General features: G+C 40.5%; 1 protein-coding gene across 7 annotated transcripts in view; it reads right to left on the bottom strand.

The window, feature by feature from the left end:
* ptpn2b (protein tyrosine phosphatase non-receptor type 2b) overlaps positions 1-23,462 on the bottom strand; it is a 153,356-nt gene that overhangs the window by 112,750 nt on the left and 17,144 nt on the right. For 6 of the 7 annotated variants that reach the window (XM_059022574.1, XM_059022573.1, XM_034000684.3 and 3 more), the window contains one exon: positions 2,636-2,736. The exons of the other annotated variant lie outside the window; for it this stretch is intronic. In XM_059022574.1, coding sequence (XP_058878557.1) covers positions 2,636-2,736 — 101 coding nt within the window. The remainder of the gene's footprint in view (positions 1-2,635; positions 2,737-23,462) is intronic. 7 annotated transcript variants of the gene reach the window in all.

Raw genomic sequence — 23,462 nt, 5'->3', positions numbered from 1 at the left:
CTCGAGCGACCAGAGCAAAAGCTTGCTACCAGCACAGCCAGGTTTCTACCTACACACGGAACAGGTATTTGTTAACCAGGTGCAGCTCATCCAGCTGTTGTGGTGAGGGTCTGTGGTACTCAGAGAGGGGTAGGTAGGCGACTGGTAGGCTACCAGGATACTGTTGTAGTTCCCTAGCCATGCGGCGAACACGCCGGCTAAATAGGCTCCCTTAAGAATCACCTCAGAGACCCGGCACTGCTTGTTAGGGCAGGCAGCATCCTTGGATAGGAGCGTTAAATTAGGTGTCTGGACCAAGGTGGTAATAGAAGCCTCAACCAGCAAAAAATGGGCCAGGCCCAGCTTCTCCACATCATGCACCCTATGTAGGGCACCCATCAACCGGGAAACAGCAGGAGCTGTTGCTCGACGCCCTTATCCAGGGCGACTTGCAATTGTTACAAAATAACACATTATTTTTACATACAATTACATTATTTATTTTTATTTTTTTTACACACAATTACCCATTTATACAGTTGGGTTTTTACTGGAGCAATCTAGGTCAAGTACCTTGCTCAAGGGTACAGCAGCAGTGTCCCCCATCTGGGATTGAACCCACGACCCTTCGGTCAAGAGTCCAGAGCCCTAACCACTACTCCACACTGCTACAGTATGTCCTCCTGTGGCAAATCTGCGATCACAGCTCCATGGGGCCCCAACAGGACAGGTGGGGCAGGTGGCGCAGAACATTCCCACAGTAATTCAGCGAGAACGGTATCAATCAGTGCTGATTGCCTGAAAAGGCGACTACCTCTTCCATGGGGGAGGGGAAGGAGCGGCACAGCTCGAGGAGGATGAGGAAGACTGCGAGGACCATTTCCTGCCTGAGCTACTTTCACGGGTGCATTATGCAGTCTCCCTTGGCACAGATCCATGGGGTGACAACGCAGCGACCTCTAAGAGAGGGTGATGGGAAAGAGCACTGAGCAGGAGTAAGGGACGCATAATGCTCCTCAGAGCTGCGGGATAGTGTGCACTTGGAAAAAGGGGAACAAAACTCGCAGAAGCTGCGATTAGCCAGTGCCTCCTTGGTGTGCTCTGGCCCCGGGCAGTAAGAGCACCTGCCATGCTTGTCCTCAATAGGCAAACTGGCCTTGCATGTCTGACAGGGAAAGAACCCGGGCAAGATGACATTGGTACCGGTTTGGTACGGGTCCACCAGTTCACAGTAAATATGGGTGGCAATGTACAGGTCCGCTGGTACACACAAGGAATATCTGTTTGTTAGAATGGACTAACAGCCTTCGCAATGGTGATGCTAAAACCTGTCACCAAAACAGCATCAAGATACTGTGATTGAATTGCAAACAACCGAAGCGAGTATCTTGGTCCTGTGCACTGCTGCCGAGCCTAGCAGCTGCTCTTGCTACACGTGTGCTGAGCACCACGTTGCAGACAGGCCTGCGTGTAGCATCAGTAAAAAAACAGAACACACACAAAGAGAAAATACTCAACAAAAAAAGAGTAATTAAACAATTACATAAATAATCTAAACATCTTGTATGGTGCTAAAAAGTAAAAACTAGAAATAAAATAAGCTCCAGCCAGAGCTATGCAGCCTGGGACAGCACAAAGTCAGCCAGCTTATGTTGTTGGATCCCTGGGAAGGAGCAACTTGAGCCGCTAGCTTCATGCAGGGCACAAGGCCATAGCGAGAAGCAACAAGCAACAGGCTGTAGTACACGCAATACATAAGAAGCACAAACTATTACAGCAATTAGTTTAAATATCACATATAATTTGTGTAAAAACACAATAAATGTGAAATATATACCGACAGAAGCAACAATGTATTTATCTGAACAAGGCTCTCCGATCAGGTCAGTCTTGAAAGGAAAAATGGCACGGAGATCTTTTGGTTTTGGTACACAATATTCAGGATTCAGGTCTTTAGGAGGTAAATACCCATTCGGTTTACATTTCATACTTGAAAGGGAATGACTAATATATAAAATATAGGTTATATTTTAAATTAGAAAACAAAAAACAAAAATAATGCCCTGTTGATTTTGTGACAGCATTCCAAGAGGATACAGGTTCAACTGACTAGGGGTTTGAGAAAAGAATACTAAGTTGAAAAAATATTGGGAAAGATTAAGCTATGTTTGAAAAAAAAATTAAAACCAGTTCACTACTGGCTAATTCTGAACAATTACATTATTCTTTAGAGAGTAAAGTAGCGGGGTTCTGAGAAATATAGCAGTACACGTCCCCACATGTTGCTACAACTGTATAAAAATTTGTAGCAATACAAGGGGAGGTGTAACACTATTTTTCAGAACCTCACAACTTACTCTTTAAAGGGCCTCAAGTTTAGCAAATCACAAAGACTATTACAGGAATATGTAACTACAGGCTATTGTAACCCACAATTAACATGTTTGAATGACGTTTCAATAAAGAGTCAACTCAATAAATGTTGCCCTAAAACGTTTGTGATGTTTTAAGATATTTTTTGTACATTCTAACACTAACACAAAAAAGCCTGAATGATAAACTATCACAATTGTATAAGATGACTGAAATTTGCAATCTATGTCAAAAGTAACGCTCTTCCTGTCATGTAAATTTTGCAATGAAATACCAACAGTACCTGTGTTAAAATGTAGCTTCTTTGGGCTTCTTCCATTACAACCAAACTGGCATTGATATAATCATTTTCTGCATTTTGTAGTTTAACACGACTGTGGTCAACTGTAAAAACAAACAATATACATAACTTTATTAACCTTCATTCTGTCATGAATTAACATTGTGTCCTGTATTCAGGAGAATTGACTCACACGCCTCAGTCATGTGGACAGACTCTACAATTGAAGCATTTAATCTACCCAACTGAAGTAGTGTCAGTTCCCCGTGATCAACCAACAGCTTCCCCGAGGAGTCTTGTATTGAAAATGTGGTTAAAGTTAAGACTTCATCACATACTGTCAACTTACCGTACCCTGCCATGCTTCATCTTGGCTTACTTAATACAAGATCTTTGGCAAACAAGTCTTTAAATGAATTGACATTTTTACTTTAGTTGAGACGTGTGAAGCAAGATGAAAACGTATCCCTGGTAGAGGCCTGTCCTTCAGGTTTTTCCTTCTTTCAGAAAGCGCACCTTAAGGGACGAGGTGGTGGTATTGCAACCACTTTTTGGTAATGAGTTTTTTGGTTTTTTTGCAATGAAAAAAGAGGTTTATACATCATTTGAAATCTTATATTTTATGTTTCATGGCCAAACTCCTATTTTGGCTGCTGTTATGTTATTTTGGCTGATTGTTAAACATAATCAGATCTTACTTTTGGGTGATTTTAATGTACATGTTGATGTTGATATAGATCCTCTTGGTAGAGATTTTCTGTCATTGCTGGAGTCCTTGGGTTTTATTCAACATGTTACTGGTCCTACTCATATTTATGGCCGTACATTAGACTTGGTTATCTCTTGTGGTCCAATTATTCAGAATCTGTCCAATTATATAACAATTTAAGATCACTATGCGGTTGTCTTTGAAATGTTATTACCCGACTCTATGAAACAGCCACCACGCTGTAGTAAAACTAGATCTCTAAATTTACCAACTTCTAAAAACTACCATTGCTATGCTGATGATACCCAGCTAGATTTGTCCCTAAAGCCAGGTATTTCTTCTGCCTGGGTGTTATTAGCTACTTGCCTTACAGACATCAAACATTGGATGTCACAGAACTTTCTAATGCTGAATTCAAATAAAACAGAGGCTATGCCAGTGGCCTCACAGAACCAACTAAAAGGAAATATGGAATTACATGAGCTCAACCCTTGCAGTCTCTCATCAAAACTTATAATAGAAATTAAAGAGTTTGGGCTCATCTTTGATCCTGATCTATCATTTCAGACTCATATTAGGGAATTGTGACAGGTGGCTTGTAGTACGCAGGTGTAGTTGGTGCAGTGCTCAGAAATAACAGACACAAGACAGGGAAAGTTCAATAAAACAGCTACTTTATTTGGTTGGGTTGCGTGTGGAAGATTTTCATCTTCTGTTGGTTACAAAACCCAGAAATGTCTGCCTGAAAGCTTCTGGCAATGCACAGACTAGTCTTTTAAATTTAAGGTATTACTGGTATTAACGTTTTTTGTAAAATTAGCTATTAAGTGATACTGCTTTCTTAATACATGAACTTGACATTTAAATGGGATGTTTTATATATAAAAAAAAAAAAAAAAAAAAACACTACAATGCTTTGTCATCTCAGTGGTCCCTAGTAGGCTACTGTAGTTTCACTGTCAGTTACTTCATCCTGTTCTGACAGATCTCGTTGACTGAAGCAGCGCCAGAATGCTCCCACTTGTTTAAATGACTGTCAATCATCAAGACGTGCACCAACTGTGCATTTTCATTTGCCAGCAACAGCACCTGTCATTCTAAGTGCCTACTTTGAAATGAGCAGGTTAAGGTGTAGGTAAGCTTTTGCTCTAGGTAACAGTTACTAGTTTGATTAGAAAATGGGGCACAAGAGGAAAACACTTAATGATTATTGTGCACAATACCGACCGACAGCTGAAGTCTCTGCGGCAGGACGAAGCGGGCCTGTCTGCCATGCATTCCAGTAAGTCCAGCTGTGCTGAAGCAGGAGAGGGGCAGAGCTCAGACTCATAAATAAGTGCAAGTTAGTTCTGTTCAGCTATCTAATGTTTCGTTCTCTTCATATTATTTTTACTCGTAAATGTATGCTTGTGGCAGGGTGGAAGCCCTACACTTGGGGAAATATGTAGTTTTATTGTATATTTTTGCATTATTTGTTGTAAATTGATTTAATTAACTGTTTAATTGATGTTGCGCTCCGCCGTGGATGATTACCTGTCTGTGTGGAGCAGCAGCTGAAAGCAATGAGCTGTTCCAGCAGGCAGGTGGGCGTGTCTCGGCAGAGCGTTAGTATAAAAACATAGAGATCACTGTGATCGGGGCTGCTGCAAGGCCTGCCATTTTCACGGCACCTTTGATTTAGAGTTTGTTGTATTGTGTTTTATTTTGAGTGTTTGTACAGTCATGTATCGTCCTCTGTGCGCTACCATCGCTGGTAGCGTCACATGACATTATTGTTTACTTTTTTTGTTTATGTTTATTGATTAAATCCTGTGCGCCTGTGTCGGCGTATCAACGTCAATCTCTATCTCAGTCTCGTATTTGTTCTGCTCGGCTACCTGAGGCAAGTATACCAGGACTCTATCACAATGCTATAAATTTATTAAAATACTTTTATATGCTGCGTTTTCTTTGGTTTATTTCAGACAACTTTTAAATTTGTGTACGATCTTTCTTTGCAAGGTACAGCTCCATTGTGACCAAACATTATTTCAATTAGAATGTTGGTAACCATGGTTTTGTTGCATGTGGAGTATGATAAAAGGGATTTTGCTAAATGAGACGTTTCTCAATGGCATAAAAAGACTTTTTTTTTTAAAAGCATTAATAGTCGATTTGACCCATTCTCTGCTTGAATTGGAAAAAAAAAAAAAAAACTGTACATTTATTTCTAAAATAAACGTCGATATTAATCGTCAATTTTGCAAAAAAAATTCTAATAGTAGCAAGCTTACTTATATATGAGATTCTGTACAATACTTTATTTTAACATAAATGTGTTTATGTATTAATTTGTTTATGTATTTATTTTTCACTGGAGTAGTGTAGTGAATGTCAGAGTCAGAAAAAAGCCATCAGGGTATGAAACCAGGATCACTCTGCTGCAGCAGTGTTCTAGTTAAAATAGTTGTTAAATGTTGTACACTGTTTAAAAAAGAAGTATATAAGAAATAAACTAAAGAAAAAACATGTCTTTGCAGAATTGATGGAGCCTACTGTAAATACTGCATACATTTTAGTAGATAAATAGTAAAAAATACAGAGAAACTTGACACACAAGTCCTTTTAAAAAAACTGGGCTTCAGCAGTTTCAAAACTGAAAGAACATCAAGAAAAATCTGAATATCTGTGATGCAACAAATTAAAACACCTGTACATCAGGAGTTGAATTCAGCTTAGAGAAAGATTGAGAAAAAACAGGCAAAAGCTATTTTTATATTTGAATAACTCCCAAGTATTGCAAGTATTATAGTTGTACTCTTAGTATGTTACTTAAACTTACTAGCAAATGTGTTCCAAACTGCACTGAAAGGAACATTTCCTAAAAGTATGTTATACATTTGTTGAGGTGAGGTGGGGTCACAGGGAACCTTTTGAGTATTTTGAAGATTTAGTGAACCCGTCAAGCTACAAGGCTAGATCCACCGTTAAATCACTAATTGATTGATTGTGTTAATTGTTAAATAAAACCAAAATCATACAAGTTAGGCCTATATTCAACTTTTACGTGTGTGTTTTGTGCGACAGGGAGGTGTCTAGTAGATTTGTCTAGCATTTTGTCCCTTGGAAACAAGTTTTTTTCAAAAATTGCGCTCTAGATGGCAACTATGAATATGTATAACATGATTTTAAAAGAAAGGGGTTTTCAATATTAATTCAGAGAACGCGTAAGTGTAAATAAATTCATTATGTATAGGCTCTGATTTACCAGTACACTTTCACGCAATACATGTTTCATATTTAAAAAAAAAAATGGATTTCCATTTCCAATGGAGTTAATATAACAATGTATTAGAATCTGTGCATTTGATAGATTCTGTAACATGTAAGCCAGGGTCTTTTTTTATTATTATTTTTAATTATTATTGTTTTAGTTTTGGTCTTTGAATATAACAAATGTAAACAAAAAAACATTTGTTCAGTTTATTCACTTTGTGCCCACAGGGCCAGCACAGGTACAGCTCAACAGAGTAGCACAAATACAAAGATAGACATTTACCGAGATGAAAATAATAATAGAAATGCTTTTAAAAAGACCAAGTTCCCATTGCACGGATGAATCTAATGATTAATCTACCAGTTAATCAACTAATGCCCATAAAATTAACTGACCAAAAATGTTGCTAAAATACTAACCAGGGCTGTCAGTATACATCAACATGTAATATAAAGAGAGTGTGTTTTTATAGATATGGTTTAAACGTTTAAAACGCCGACACCTGCGTAGCATTTAAACATTCATAAAAATATACTGTGGCAAAGTGGCTGCTGATTAAGAACACATGCAGAGGTGATGCAGTGCAGAAATAATCACAAGTGAAAACTGTAATCCAATTTGGAAATGTTATTTTTATTATTACACAAATCCTGGTCTGGCAACCAAACAATAATCCACCGGCAATACACCCCTGGTGTAAAGCTCGGCAGGAAATTAATAATAATAATAATGATTTGTAAACAAAACATACTATTGTAAGTCGCCCTGGATAAGGGCGTCTGCTAAGAAATAAATAATAACACCGTGTAACAAATTTTTTTTTTTTTGGTTCCTGGGTAGTAAGTGTTATTTCCTAATTGCTTATGCCTCAAAAGTATAGAAAATGGCTATTATTCCCCACAAACTTTGCTTTTGTGACCAGGACAGTGATATTTTGAAATTGACCTATTTTCCAGAACATTCCAGATAGATTCAGCGCTGAGTAAACTTGGAGTAACTTCTAGAACTTTCTAGAACTTTCCAGTAATATAAATAATAGTATAAATACAGGGGCCTTAAGCCCACCAGTTCAGTTTAGTTCCAGCTGCCTAAGTGGATACATGTCTGCATTTTTCTGAGATGGCATCAAGGTCATAGGAGACTTCAAAATGGTGGCATTCCTGTTGGGTCTCCAAGGCGGTTTTACCAAGTTTCCCTGCTATCTTTGCCTTTGGGACAGCAGGGACACAAAGGCGCACTACCACAGGCGGGACTGGCCACAGTGGACCGAGTTCTCTGTGGGGAGGAACAACGTCAAGTGGCAGCCACTGGTGGACCCCCGGAAGGTGCTGATGCCACCACTGCACATCAAATTGGGCCTTATGAAACAATTTGTCAGAGCTCTAGATAAGGAGTCGGCAGCCTTCAAGTACCTTCAAGACTTCTTCCCTAAGCTGTCTGAGGCAAAGGTCAAAGCCGGTGTCTTCGTCGGACCACAGATAAAGAAGATCCTGGAGTGCAATGAATTCCCCAAGAAGCTCACTAATAAGGAGAAAGCGGCTTGGAACAGCTTTGTCGCAGTGGTTCGGGGCTTCCTGGGCAATCACAAGGCCGAAAACTATGTGGAGCTGGTTGAGACTCTGGTGAAGAACTACGGCACAATGGGCTGTAGGATGTCCCTCAAAGTCCATATCCTTGATGCTCATCTTGATAAATTCAAGGAGAACATGGGAGCGTACTCGGAGGAGCAAGGCGAGCGCTTCCACCAGGATATACTGGACTTTGAACGCCGCTACCAAGGACAGTTTAATGAGAACATGATGGGAGACTACATTTGGGGGCTGATTCGTGAAAGTGATTTACAGTATAATCGTAAATCTCGAAAAACTACTCACTTCTGAATCTTTTGAAGTCATTTTTGTATTACTTTAGTATAAATACATGTTCATTTGGATTCATATATTGTTTTTTTCTGACTTTATGTGAACGAAAAGACACAAATTCGTAAAACCTGGTCGATCAGTCTCTGAAAAGGCAGGGGGAGCACCATGTAGCCTAAACAGCATGGTTTTAAAGTGAAACAGCCCCTCTGGTGTTGAAAATGCGGTTTTCTCTCTAGAACTGCAGGTTAAGGGAATCTGCCAGTATCCCTTCGTCAAGTCCAAAGTGGAGACAAACCTCACCTTACCCAGTCTGTCTAAAAGTTCATCGACCCGAGGCATAGGGTATGCATCAAACTTGGCAATAGCGTTTACCTTCCTGAAATCCACGCAGAAGCGGTTGGTGCCATCTTTCTTAGCCACTATGACAATAGGACTGCACCACTCGCTCCTGGAAGGTTCAATCACCCTAAGTTAGAGCATGTCCCATACCTCTTTGCGAACGCCACTTCGTCGACTTTCTGGGATCTGGTAAGGTCTCTCCCGCACGATGACACCTGGTGGAGAGATAATGTCATATTTCAACCAAATTAGTTCTGCCGGCCAAGTCAGAAAAAACATCGCTGAATACCTCTATAAGCTTATGCAGCTCCCGCTGCTGATCTGGAACCAATTGTTCCTCCATCAGAATGATTTTTGTGCTAGGAGTCTCTGGGCAGGGGCCTAAATCATCCTCTATGTTGCCTGGGACTATAAACAAGACCTCCCTTGCCTGCCAGAGCTTTAATAAATTGATATGATAAATTTCACGTTCATTACGGCGATCGGGCTGTCTAATTTCATAATTCACCTTTCCCATAGCCCGGATCACTTCATATGGCCCCTGCCATTTAGCACATAACTTGGATTCTGATGAGGGAAGTAGCAGCATTACCTTGTCTCCTGGTCAAAAGGTTCGAATCAGTGCATTTTTGTTGTAATGCTGCTGTTGTCGGTGCTAAGCCGATCTGAGGTTGTCCTGGGCCAAACGACTGACCAAATCTAGTCAATCTCTTAGTAGGAACACATGCTTCAGTACATTTTTGGATGAGCCTTTGTACTCTTCCCACCCCTCTCTCAACAGATCAAGAATGCTGCGAGGCTGTTGGCTGTACAAGAGCTCAGAAGGTAGCAAAGGGCCCACTATGTCCATTGCAATGCGTTCGAAAAGGAGTGGAAATAAATCGGCACTGGAACTAAAGGGGCGGGGCACACTTGACCCGGCTCTACTCGCTGGCAGTCTGGGCATGTGGCTACATATTTCGACACATCAGTATGAAGACCTACCCAATAGAATCGAGCCAATATCCGCTCCCTTGTCTTGTCAGCTCCGAGGTGCCAGCCTCATGACCTCGGTCCGACAAGACGGGGGAACCAATAATTGCGTTACAGGCTGTCCTGTGTCCGCGGCTAGATTTACCCTATATAGTAACTGCCCCTTGATACTGAGGTGTGGATATACTAGCGCCCCAGCGCCATCAACATCCTTACCTTCAATAGGCCGGACCGGCCCCCAAGCGTGCACTAGTGACGGGTCATTATGTTGGCCCCACACTATGTCCGCGCTTGAGTACCACATGTCCGGTATATTGAGAGGGGCCGGAGTAGCATCTGCCCTGCATGGCCCAGTAACCTCGCCCTCTCGGTGACACTGTGTTCCGACTCCTTTTGACTGGCGTTTGTCACCATTCAAGCATTCTCACACCAGACCCCAGCCTTGTCTCAGGGATGCTCCCTCCCATTTTGCGGTCTGTCTCTCCTTATTTGTTTTTCTAGGACGGAAAATAGGAGAAAACATTTCAGCTTGAAAAGGAAACACATCACCAATTCGTTCCCTTTTCTTTTGCCACGTTTACGTGTGCGGCAATACACCCCTAGTGTAAAGCTCGGCAGAAAAATAATAATAATGATGATTTGTAAACAAAACAAATAATAACAACATGTTATCCGCTCCCACAATATGACTAACACAAATCACCAGTCCGGGTGCGTGCAGTAGTGCTCAAGGTGGGTGATAACAAATAACAGTGACTGTGGTGTTGTTGTTCCGGGTAGTGCTGGCCCAAGGCGACAGCTCCAGAGACGTGTTTGCCGTCTAGTGAATTTACAAACAAGACTATTACTAACAGTGCTACAAACACTCACAATTACTTTTTTGTTTCTTTTTGGGAACTCTCCCGGTCCTTCCAGTTCCGTACGTCTCTGAACCCAAGTGAAGGAAAAGATTACAATTCTCCAGCCCCCTTTATGCAATCATGCATGACCCCTTGGTAAACGATTACAGCTGACTATTGCCCACAGCTGTTACCTCGTTTACCTTCCGGGTCAATACGTTCCTGCAACGGAGCCTTGTCTTTTTCTAGACTGACTGACTTTCTGACCCAGGAAATGAACTGTCAGGCCAACCCGTCCAAAGCCTTTCCCTTTCGCTACTTAGTGCCCTCACAGGTCGGGAGGGAGATTTACAACCAGAACTCATATTTTCGTCACATGTACCAAAAGCACATCCCGAGTATACACAAACGTATGTGTCACAAACTAGACCGGAGATGGAGAGCTACAGGACTTCAGGTACATTATGTAACTTGGAAAGATAATCTTTCAAAATACAGGGCTTCCTTGTCTTTAGCTAGATCGGTCTATTATTCTGATCTTATTGACAAAAATAAGAATAACCCAAGAGGGTCGTGGGTTCAATCCCAGGTGAAGGATACTGCTGCTGTACCCTTGAGCAAGGTACACCTAGATTGCTCCAGTAAAAACCCAACTGTATAAATGGGTAATTGTATGTAAAAATAATGTGATATCTTGTAACAATTGTAAGTCGTCCTGGATAAGGGTGTCGGCTAAGAAATAAATAATAATAATATACAGTACCAGTCAAAAGTTTGAGTACACCTGCTTGAAACCAGGTTTTTCATGATTATCTATGCTTTTAACTGTATAAACTTGTCTATAAACACTTAATATTTTAAGATGATAATCATAAGTGAATTGCATTCAAAAATTTTATTTTTAAATGAAAATGTAAATCTTGTCAATTTCAATGAAATGGTCACCCAAAGCAAGGGGATTTCAGTCTGAAGCCCAAGTCAGTTAAGTCTGAAATGTGTATAACACGGTGTTAGAACACTGGCCTAAGTTAGATGTTCTCCGAGTTAACTAGCATGTTACCTAATTAACTTTTTGTCACCAATTATTGTTAACAGGTGAGGGTCCATGATTACTATAAATATAGGTAGCATAGGCACAAGTTTGTCATTCCTGAATGTAAGGGAGCAGAAAATGGCAAAATACGGTCAGTTAAGCAAAGAAAAAAAACAAACAGTCTAATTACTTTAAGAAATGAAGGTCAATCTTTAAGACAAATCGCAAGAACTTTGCAAGTGTCTGTAACTGCTGTTGCCAAGACCATCAAACGATTTGAAGAAACTGGCACTCATGAGGACCGAACAAGGTCAGGCAGACCAAGGGTGACAGAATCGTAGAACAAGTTCATTTGAGTCACAAGTCTGCAAAACTGGCGATTAACTGCCCCTGAAATACAAGCTCAGCTAAATGCTACTAGAAGTACAGATGTTTCAACAACTGTTCAGAGGAGATTGCGTGAAGCTGGCCTAACTGGAAGAATTGCTGCAAAGAAACCATTGTTAAAGAGTGCAGAATAAGAGGAAGAGACTTGTCTGGGATAAAACACACACAGAAACTGGACGTTTGAGGAGTGGAAGTCGGTCTTATGGACCGATGAGTCAAAATTTGAAATATTTGGATCCAACCGCTGAGTATTTGTAAGACGCAGAGAGGGTGAGCGCATGAGTTGTGCATGTGTGGTTCCCACTGTCAAGCATGGAGGAGGCAGTGTCGTGGTCTGGGGTTGCTTTGCTGGTGACAGAGTTGGTGATCTTTACCAAGTCCATGGCAAGCTCAACCAGCATGGCTATCATAGCATACTTCAAAGGCATGCCATTCCATCAGGATTACAGCTAGTTGGGCAGTCTTCATTCTTCAGCAAGATAATGACCCAAAACACACATCAAAGTTGTGCAAGAACTATCTGGCGAAGAAGGAAAGTGAAGGACAACTCAATCTAATGACCTGGCCTGCCCAGTCTCCAGACCTCAATCCCACAGAACTTGAATGAGACGAACTGGACAGAAGAGTCAAAGCAAAGCTACCCACAAGTGCCCTACATCTCTGGGAATTGCTGCAGAAGAGCTGGGAAGACATGTCGGGTGATTTCCTGCTGAAACTTGTTAACCGAATGACTCGTGTTTGTGAGGCTGTTATTAAGGCAAAGGGTGGCTATTTTGAGGAATCCAAGATTTAGAGACAATTTTCAATTTTCTTGAACATTGCTTTGATACTCCTTATGTTTTGTTTTGTATATTGTAACTTGTGTTTTCATTTTCAAGTATTTACAGAAACGTATACGATGTAAAACATTGTCAATTATGAAAAAAACCTAGTTTCCAGCAAGTGTACTCAAACTTTTGACTGGTACTGTATGTTGCTAAAGCACTAGAGGGCCGATGGTCGGCCCTAGATCGTTCCTCCCATTTGCTGTCAGAAATGTATTTATTGGACTATTTTTAGCCACACTATTGAGGACTTCTGCAAAAATGTGCGTGATGACGAGAAAGCGGCTCCGATCCCACCCTCGGTGCATTCTGGATGCAAGCTAGCAAAGTTGGAAATAACCAAAACGTCTTCTGGCAAGAAACGTCAGCTAGCTGCACAGTTTGCAATGATCGCAAAGTAAAGCGAACAAGAACAACATACATTTGTGTTGCCTGTAACATTGGTGTATGTCGTGAATGCTTTCACAAACACTAAAAAAAAAAAGAACTTTAATCATCTTTACAGAATTTTTTTTTTTTTTTACTTCAAGTTTTTTTTTGATTATTATTATTACAATTATTTATTACAATTTCAATCAATCATAAACAAGGCTATGGACTTTTTTTTTTTTTTTTTTTAAACCAAATCCGAGAACTATAAATATCACACATAAAAACGGATATATTTTTTCACCAAACCGTAGAAGTGAAAAACAAAAGGCAGCCAGTGTTCACTGCGAGTACAAAATCACAAGTACATAACATAAGAACATAAGAAAGTTTACAAACGAGAGGAGGCCATTCAGCCCATCTTGCTCGTTTGGTTGTTAGTAGCTTATTGATCCCAGAATCTCGTCAAGCAGCTTCTTGAAGGATCCCAGGGTGTCAGCTTCAACAACATTACTGGGGAGTTGGTTCCAGACCCTCAAAATTCTCCGTGTAAAAAAGTGCCTCCTATTTTCTGTTTTGAATGCCCCTTTATCTAATCTCCATTTATGACCCCTGGTCATTTTTTCTTTTTTCAAATCAAAGAAGTCCCCCGGGTTGACATTGTCTATACCTTTTAGGATTTTGAATGTTTGAATCAGATCGCCGCGTCTTCTTTGTTCAAGACTGAATAGTTTCAATTATTTTAGCCTGTCTGCATACAACATGCCTTTTAAACCCGGGATAATTCTGGTTGCTCTTCTTTGCACTCTTTCTAGAGCAGCAATATCCTTTTTGTAACGAGGTGACCAGAACTGAACACAATATTCTAGGTGAGGTCTTACTAATGCATTGTAAAGTTTTAACATATAACTGAGCATCTTCTTGGCCTTTTTTATAGCTTCCCCACATTGTCTAGATGAAGACATTTCTGAGTCAACATAAACTCCTAGGTCTTTTTCATAGTTCCCTTCTTCAATTTCAGTATCTCCCATATAATATTTATAATGCACATTTTTATTGCCTGCATGCAATACTTGACACTTTTCTCTATTAAATGTAATTTTTCTACATGTTAACCACTCCCTAATCCATGTGCATGCATTTCCCTGAATCCCTACTGCATTCAGTTTGAGAATTAATCTTTTATGCGGGACTTTGTCAAAAGCTTTCTGGAAATCTAAATAAACCATGCCATATGCTTTGCAATTATCCATTTTCAATGTTGCATCCTCAAAAAAATCAAGCAGGTTAGTTAGACACGATCTCCCTTTCCTAAAACCATGCTGGCTGTCTCCCAGGATATTGTTACCATATAGGTAATTTTACATTTTAGATCTTATTATAGTTTCCATAAGTTTACATATAATAGAAGTCAGGCTTATTGGTCTGTAGTTACCTGGTTCGGTTTTGTCTCCCTTTTTCTGGATCGGTATTACGTTTGCAATTTTCCAGTCTGTCGGTACAACCCCTGTGTCAAGAGACTGTTGCATGATCTTGGTTAGCGGTTTGTAAATAACTTTTCATTTCTTTGAGTACTATTGGGAGGATCTCATCCGGCCCAGGGGATTTCTTTATTTTAAGAGCTCCTAGTCCCTTTAACACTTCTGCCTCTGTTATGCTAAAGTTATTTAAAATTGGATAGGAACAGGTCGACATGTGGGGCATGTTGTCCGTGTCCTCCTTTGTAAAAACCTGTAAAAAGTAATCATTTAATTTATTTGCTATTTTTTTTCTTCATCTATGATTTTGCCATTTGTGTCTCTTAGACATTTAACCTCCTCTTTGAATGTTCTCTTGCTGTTATAATATTGGAAAAACATTTTGGAATTGGTTTTAGCCCCCTGAGCAATATTGATTTCTATCTCTCTCTTGGCCTTTCTAACTTCCTTTTTGACTTGTGTTTGCAGTTCCAAGTACTCTTTCTGTGTACTTTGTTTTTGGTCCCTTTTAAACACTCTGTAAAGTGCCTTTTATCGCTGAATATTTTTTTTAATTGATCTATTAAACCATTTTGGCCATTTTGTTTTAGATTTAGATTTGTCTACTTTTGGGATGTAATTGGTTTCGTGCCTCTAGTACTACATTTTTAAAAAACAGCCACCTTTTTTCTGTGGATGTTTTCTCTATTTTACTTTGCTATTTTACATTGCTTTTCTGAAATTGTAAACCTTAGCTTTAGTCATTACTTTTGGGGTTTTAAAAAATACTTCAAATGAAACCTCAACTCACCGCGCACCAGCAACCCCTGTAGTCTGGCCGGGCGCCTACGGGCTTGCCTGTAAGCTGCCCGAGAGCTGCATTGTCTTCCGACACTGTAGCTCTTGGGTGGCTGCATGGTGAGTCCGCAGTGTGAAAAAAAGGGGTCGGCTGATGGCACACACTTCGGAGGACTGCGTGTGTTCATCTTCGCTCTCCCGAGTCAGCGCAGGGGTGCTAGCGGTGAGCTGAGCTTAAAAAAATAATTGGCAATTCCAAATTGGGAGAAAATAAAAATAACTGGCAACGACTACATTTATAAAAAAAGAAATAAAAAAAATATGGGGAAGCTATAAAAAAGGCCAAGATGCTCGGATATTGTGAAAAGAGTTGAATTTAAATCAAGGGAAGTAATGTTAAAACTTTACAATGCATCAGTAAGACCTCACCTAGAATATTGTGTTCAGTTCTGGTCACCTCATTACAAAAAGGATATTGCTGCTCTAGAAAGAGTGCAAAGAAGAGCAACCAGAATTATCCTGGGTTTAAAAGGCATGTCGTATGCAGACAGGCTAAAAGAATTGAATCTATTCAGTCTTGAACAAAAGAAGACTACGCAGTGATCTGATTCAAGCATTCAAAATCCTAAAAGGTATAGACAATGTCGACCCAGGGGACTTCATTGACCTGAAAAAAGAAACAAGGACCAGAGGTCACTAATGGAGATTAGATAAAGGGGCATTCAAAACAGAAAACAGGAGGCACTTTTTTACACAGAATTCTGACAGTCTAAAACCAACTCTCCAGTAATGTTGTTGAAGCTGACACCCTGGGATCCTTCAAGAAGCTGCTTGACGAGATTCTGGGATCAATAAGCTACTAACAACCAAACAAGCAAGATGGGTCGAATGGCCTCCTCTCGTCTGTAAACTTTCTTATGTTCAGTGAGTTTTCCCCCCATTGATTAAATCTACACTCTAGTGGTTTTTATTAAGCAACATGAATTTAATACTAGTCAGTCATATCAAACGGCACCCAAAACACTTTGGATTTCAGTTTAGCATTTTATGGTTGCTGAACATGATATTATAACTTACTGTATAGAATATGGATATGAGATTTCCTGTAACCTGACTGGTCAACAAGTGTGCCTTAATCCACTGTAAAGCCGGCCCAAATATACAGTATTCAAACTGTTTAACCACCGTTCCAAATCAATCTGCCTGAAAAAACAAATACAGTACAGCATGCATTCGCTTGTGTAATTTACCTTTTTCTGGCTTAAAGAAAATCTTCGTTCTCGTTGTACGCACCCTATGAACGCTATCTGTCAATGTGGTACGCGTATTCAATCTATTTAAATTTAGTACAGCAAAGAAAGCAAAAAATAAATAAATTAATAATCTATTGAAAATTAATGTTTGCAATCAGCGGCAATTGCAACTACTCTATGGTTTTAATGACAAGTTGTAAAAAATAAAACAACTTGATATCAGTAGCTCATTACAGCAGACTTTGAATAAACTTTATGAACACACTGAAGTAACTGAACTAAGCACGATTAGCAACAACACGTTGGCTGTACCAGATATTATAAATTATATTACTTAGTACTGCTACATATAGGTTTGCGTGGACATCCGGGCAACTTGGTGCGCACGCACATAGGCTAGTAATCGCATAGCAACCTTGGAGCTGCTGAAAACAAACCAAGACAGACGCTGTTTCCTTTATTAATTGAGGAGTTTTTGCCATCTATTTTTAATACAATGCCGAGGAGTTGTGTGGTTGTTGGATGCCACAGCCACGACTACATGAAAGAGAAGCGGCTGTCTTTTTTTTAAACTTTCAAAGAGGCGTTTAAGCCCGGACAGAAGGGAAAAGTGTCTTTCTGCAATACATCGGCAGCATGAAGATGGGTCTAAATGGAGTCCACCAGACTCAAGAGCCATCTGCAGTGAACATTTTATTGATGGTAAACCCAGTTATACTTGCAGTATAAATTACAGTAATACACAATCATAACTTGTACTTAAAAAAATAATAAGCACAATATTAACACGTTAGTAGTGCGAAGATTAATTTTAGTAAGAGCATTATGCATTAATTTACTCAATGCCTTTTTTAGTACTACGTACTAGTTTACCTACATTAACATTAGGTAGTCCAAGATTAGTGATAATCACGGTCCGTGAAACCATACAAAATCACCCAGGTTCCTAGTTTAACAGGTACATACCCAAATAAAAAAATATGGTAAAGCACAGAGTCCAAAACAACATTAACGAGGGGGGCAGCGCTTACCTACTATCGCTAGCCAAACCTCTCAGGGTGTGGTGCCAAAGTTCGACAGATTAAAACCTTTATAACAAGTGAACAATAACAATCCCCAGTGGGACACTGCTGCTGTACCCTTGAGCAAGGCAGTGTACTTTACCCACGTTGCTCCAGTAAAATTAACCCAACTATATATACAGTGCTTTGCAGAAGTATTCACCCCCCTGCAAAGTTTTCACATTTTGTTGGCACCTGAGCGTACTCCACGACAATTTCAGTGTAGAATTTACATGTAGAATCTACACAAACTACTCCACATTGATACACTTAAATACATATAGAATATAAATATGTAAGATTTACAGAGAAAAAAAGATTAATCTCAGTTGCATATGTATTCAACCCCTTTGCTACTGCAGCCCTAAATCAACTCAGGTGCAAATGATGTTTGAAAGGTCACAAAATTAATGAAATTGGGAGGTAGGGCTTTTTCTTGTAGTGTTCCTAAATTTATAGAATGCTCTTGAATTTATTTCCCTTTCATTGTGCATGAAAAGTTATAGGCCTATTGCTTGACACAATTCAAAAGAACCTTTTAAGTACTGCATATCAGCTAAGCCAGTGAACTTCGGTGTGGTATGGTAAATCACCATATTGAGCATTAAGCTTGTCAAGAAACGTTTGGAATTGCTGGTGATTCAATTTACCGTTTTTCACAACCGTGGCCATGATGTGATCCATTTTCAGCAACTTCACACACAGCACTTCATGTTGTTCACACACTTCTCAAGCTGTTGAAATATATTGTTTGCTGTGGTAATACAAAAGCTCTTTGGTAATAGTGAAGTCTGCATAAAAATAGATAACTAAGCGGTATCCGTAATCTCTGCCTGTCACAAGACATGATGTGGTGACATCAGGCCAGAAGCAGGAACAAAAACAAAAGGCAACGTACTGCAGTGCAAAGGCGCTGCAGCGCTGTTTATTTCCAAACAAAAATAAATAAATATTTTGAACAAAAAACACTGCACACAGAGGAAAATAGCCTAACAAAAACAAAGTCTGTAACACAAAAGAACGCTAAGGTCAGGCTGAGCAATTACCTTCACTGATCCTTATACATGCAAGTTAATCCAGTTTGCTTACTTTTAGTTTTTCTCCTCTGTCTCTCTCGCACCCGTTTCTCCTTCCAAGCCCCCACCCCGAATGCAGAGAGATGCAGGCTTGTATCCAGGTGACCATTTCCCGATTAGCAACAATAAAATCAATGAATTGATTCGGGAGATGGTCACCTTCTGCACAAGGTTTTTAACTGGATGGGGCTTCCCCCTTCGCATTGCCAAATAATAAAAAACACGGCTTTTAGCCGTCACTTTAACCCTTTGCGGTCCATTGTCGGACTGGGTCCGACATTGCAATTATTCCTCACAGGTCCTTTGTCGGACTGGGTCCGACATCATTATAGCAACGCAATAAACGGGTGTTTAGTCGTTTTTTATCCGGAAAAAGCCGATAAAACCATTCAATTGCCGAGTGGGAGCGACAGGAGCCGAGACAAGTCGGGAAAAAAAAAAAAAAAAAAAAGGCGTATCTCATGAATAGTCATACATGGTATCAGGTATCAGATAACGGGGCGTTCATAGTAAACAAGCTGGCTGAGTGCGTCAGCGCACAGAGACTATCATGGACATTTGCAGAGCTTTTTTCAGATGTTATAGTAATAAAATAATGACTTGGATCGCATTATTGAGGAGTTTGGTGATAAAACGAGTGATCCGGAGATGATCGATCGGTATGTACGACTATTATTATTATTATTATTTATTTCTTACATAGGTGAACGCTATAGCAAACAAAAGGGTGGGGCGGGGCTGGAGATGCGTAGTGAGTGCTTTGTTGATAAGCAGGGCCATTTAAACCCGTTTGACTGTGAAAAAAAATACTTTTAAACAGCGCATATAAAATTAACTGCGCGTGTGAAAATTAATTAGACCTGGCGTGCCTGACGCGCAGTTAATAAATGGACTGCAAAGGGTTAAATACACTATAAATATTACGTCATAATAATAATACAAATGAACACAATAATCATAAATATGCACAGGCGCATCACTTTTACTTTTTGCCTTTTTAAACATGTTCTGCTGTAAATCAAGGCTTCTTTTTAATTCAGCCACTTTTTCTTGCATTTGCTTTGCTTCTAACTAGTGTGATGATGTATATATACCAAACGTTAACTTGGAGGCTTTAGGACCCTGGGGATTAGGTGAAGACACTCCATCTCTGTAAATCTGAAGTTACCAGGAGGCCATCTTGGTAAAGGTCTCCTATATTGCTTAATTGATTGGTCAGTTGAGGGTAATGAGAAATCAGCTGCGACTGATTAAGTTGGGGAATAAAAATGCCACAAGGGGAATGTTCTGTTGTTGGGAGTTTAGAGTGGAGAACAGAACTGAGTAGTGGATACGAGTGTTTGAAAAGAAGGATTTTCCTGGTAACGAACAAAGGTACGGATTCTGACAACAAAACTATTTGATTGTGATTCGGATTGGTTTAACGGTAGTCTTAATTTAAACAGGGGAACAGGCTTAGCCTGCCCTGGGGTAACAGCCTCTTGTTAAGTTAGTGCCCAAAGAAGGGCTAGGTTTTGTTTTGTGTTTTGTTTGTTTTCTGTTTCTTTTTGTTAATAAACTTACGCCATGGCGTTTAAAGAGTACGTCCAGTGTACCGTGTGTAATTAAAGGGACAGACACTAACCTGAAAAACAACACACTCCGGCTGTATAGGCCTAAATACTTTTCATTAGCCATATTTTAATTATTTCATCACCACAATATTTCCCTTGCATACCAAGCAAATGGCTATTTATGCTGCTCTACAAATAAATATTCAGACCTTTCCTGAAACAACCTGCCTTCCTTACCAATCTTTCTTTTATTGGACTTTGGACTTTGAGTTTTTTTTTTGTTGTTGTTGTTACTGGTACTACCGTTCATGACAGTCAGTACAGTGTAACGAAAAACAGGCTTTATGCACCAAGCATGAGATATGATTGGCTGTCTCTAGCCATCTTCTGCTACTTTGGCTCTGAGCTTCCCACTACTTTTCTAATGCCTGATGGGATTTGGAGTTCTTGCATGTAATAACCCAGTAGACGCAAATTACACTAATTAAATTAACTTTGCTAGGGCCGGATAAAGTACCTCTGAGGGCCTTGTGTTTGACACCCCTGCTCTAGAACCGTAGTTAAAAATGGTAGATTGGAGATTGACCTATAATATTAATGACTTTGAGGTCCAAGTAAGTTTTCTTGAGCAATGGCTTTACCACAGCTACCCTAAGTGCTACAGGAACTATACTGTAGGAAATTGATCAATTTATAATTTATAAAATGTGAGTATTAATAACACCAAAAACTTATTTTATAGTTTAGTAGGAATGGGATCAAGAGCACATGGGCATCATATGCAGGACTAGCTCTGTCAGTTCTTGTAAGGTAATCAACGATAAAAGCCTGCATAGGAGCCTTAACAGGTCTAATTCGTACAATTATGGAGTAATCTGTAGAATCTGATTTCTGATGTCTAGAATTCTATTGCAGCTATAAGAGGAGCCAATTATTAAGGATGGGAGTACTCGGGGGAGGATTTACTAATTTATCTAGGGAAGCAAAAATAAATCTAGGATTGTTTTTATTGGTTGGTACGCTCAGGTGCCAACAAAATGTGAAAACTTTGCAGGGGGGTGAATACTTCTGCAAAGCACTGTATATATACGTTGCTGCCTTTGACACTGTTGATCACTCTATTCTACTATCATCTCTTGCTGACCTGGGGATCTCTGGCACTGCTCTGGCCTGGTTCTCCTCCTACCCCTCCAACCGCACTTACCAGGTAACCTGGCGTGGAGCAACCTCCACACCTCACCCTCTCTTAACTCGAGTCCCCCAAGGGTCAGTCTTGGGTCCTCTCCTGTTCTCTCTCTACACCCGCTCCCTGGGCCCCCTCATCGCATCCTATGGTTTCTCATACCATTTCTATGCTGATGATGCTCAGATTTTCCTTTCCTTCCCCACCTCTGACTCCACCATCTCCTCCCGTATCTCTACCTGTCTGTCTGCTATTTCCTCCTGGATGCACTCGCATCACCTCAAACTCAACCTCTCTAAATCTGACCTCCTTTTCTTTCCCTCCTCCTCCCCCTCCTCTGATCTCTCTATCTCTGTTCCTCTGGAATCTACCACACTCTCTCCCTCTTCCTCCGCTAAGAACCTTGGAGTCACCCTGGACCCCTGCCTCTCTTATTCCCAGCACATCTCCACTCTGGCACGCACTTGCCGATTCTTCCTGAGCAACATCCGAAGAATCCGACCCTTCCTCACCAACTATGCTACCCAGCTCCTGGTCCAGGCCATGGTAGTCTCCCGCCTAGACTACTGCAACTCCCTCCTGGCTGGCCTCCCTGCGTCCGCCACCCGTCCGCTCCAGCTCATACAGAACTCTGCTGCCCGCCTGGTGTTCTCTCTGCCTCGCTTCACCCACGCTACTCCACTACTCCGCTCGCTCTACTGGCTCCCGATCACCGCTCGCATCCAGTTCAAGACTCTTGTACTAGCCTACAGATGCCTTGACCAGACTGCACCCAGCTACCTCCAGACCCTCATCTCTCCCTACACCCCCACTCGACCTCTCCACTCCGCCTCCACTAGAAGACTGGCTCTACCTCCGCTACGCTCCCCTGCCTCCAGAGCCCGCTCCTTCTCCACCCTTGCTCCGCAGTGGTGGAATGACCTTCCTACAGATGTCAGGACTGCCCAGTCCCTGACCACATTCCGGCGCCTCCTTAAGACTCACCTCTTCAAACAGCACCTGTAGAACTCCTCTGTTTGTATCCTGGGACACTATCACCCTTCATTTAAATGTGCTTTATTTTGCTCTTATCTGCCCCCTATCTTACTGCATTTAATCCTGTACTTCAGAATACTGTAATCTGCCAACTGTTTAACCTGTAGTATTTTGTATTTAATCATATCCTTATGTAACTATCACTATTTAATCATATCCTGATGTAACTATCACTATTATCTGCTGTATTATTGAATTGTGGTTTGTCACACTTGAACAAAAGTTATTGTATTTCTTGCTCTTATTGTATTGCTTGTATTGTAACACTTGAAATGTATTTGCTTACGATTCTAAGTCGCCCTAGATAAGGGCGTCTGCTAAGAAATAAATAATAATAATAATAATAATAATAATAATAATTTTACTGGAGCAACGTGAGTAAAAGTACACTGCCTTGATCAAGGGTACAGCAGGAGTGTCCCACCGGGAATTGTTAGTGTTCATTTGTTGTAAAGTTTTTAATTTGTAATGCTCTTCATTGTGTGCCCTGTCTGTGGCTGTCCAGCTTCAGCACCACACCCTGAGAGGGTTGGATAGCGATAGTAGGTTAGCGCTGCCTGCCTCGTTTTGGGCTGCATGCTTTACCGTATTTAGTTTATTTGGGTATGTACCTGTTAAAATAGGAACCTGGGTGATTTCATATGGTTTCACGGACAGTGACTAATCTTGGACTACCTAATGTCAATGTAGGTAAACTAGTACTAAAACGGAGTGCTATCATTTGTTAAGGCAAGCATGTTGTTGCTGCAGACATTCTCTGTCTCTGTGGTGTGAAGACTTGCCCATACAAATGTACAGAGTCAAAAGACGCAAAACAAGAGGCG

This window comes from Acipenser ruthenus, chromosome 4 (assembly GCF_902713425.1).
Source record: "Acipenser ruthenus chromosome 4, fAciRut3.2 maternal haplotype, whole genome shotgun sequence".
Taxonomy (NCBI): domain Eukaryota; kingdom Metazoa; phylum Chordata; class Actinopteri; order Acipenseriformes; family Acipenseridae; genus Acipenser; species Acipenser ruthenus.
Note: the sequence above shows the minus strand (reverse complement) of the source record. Positions and strands in the feature narration are given on the sequence as shown.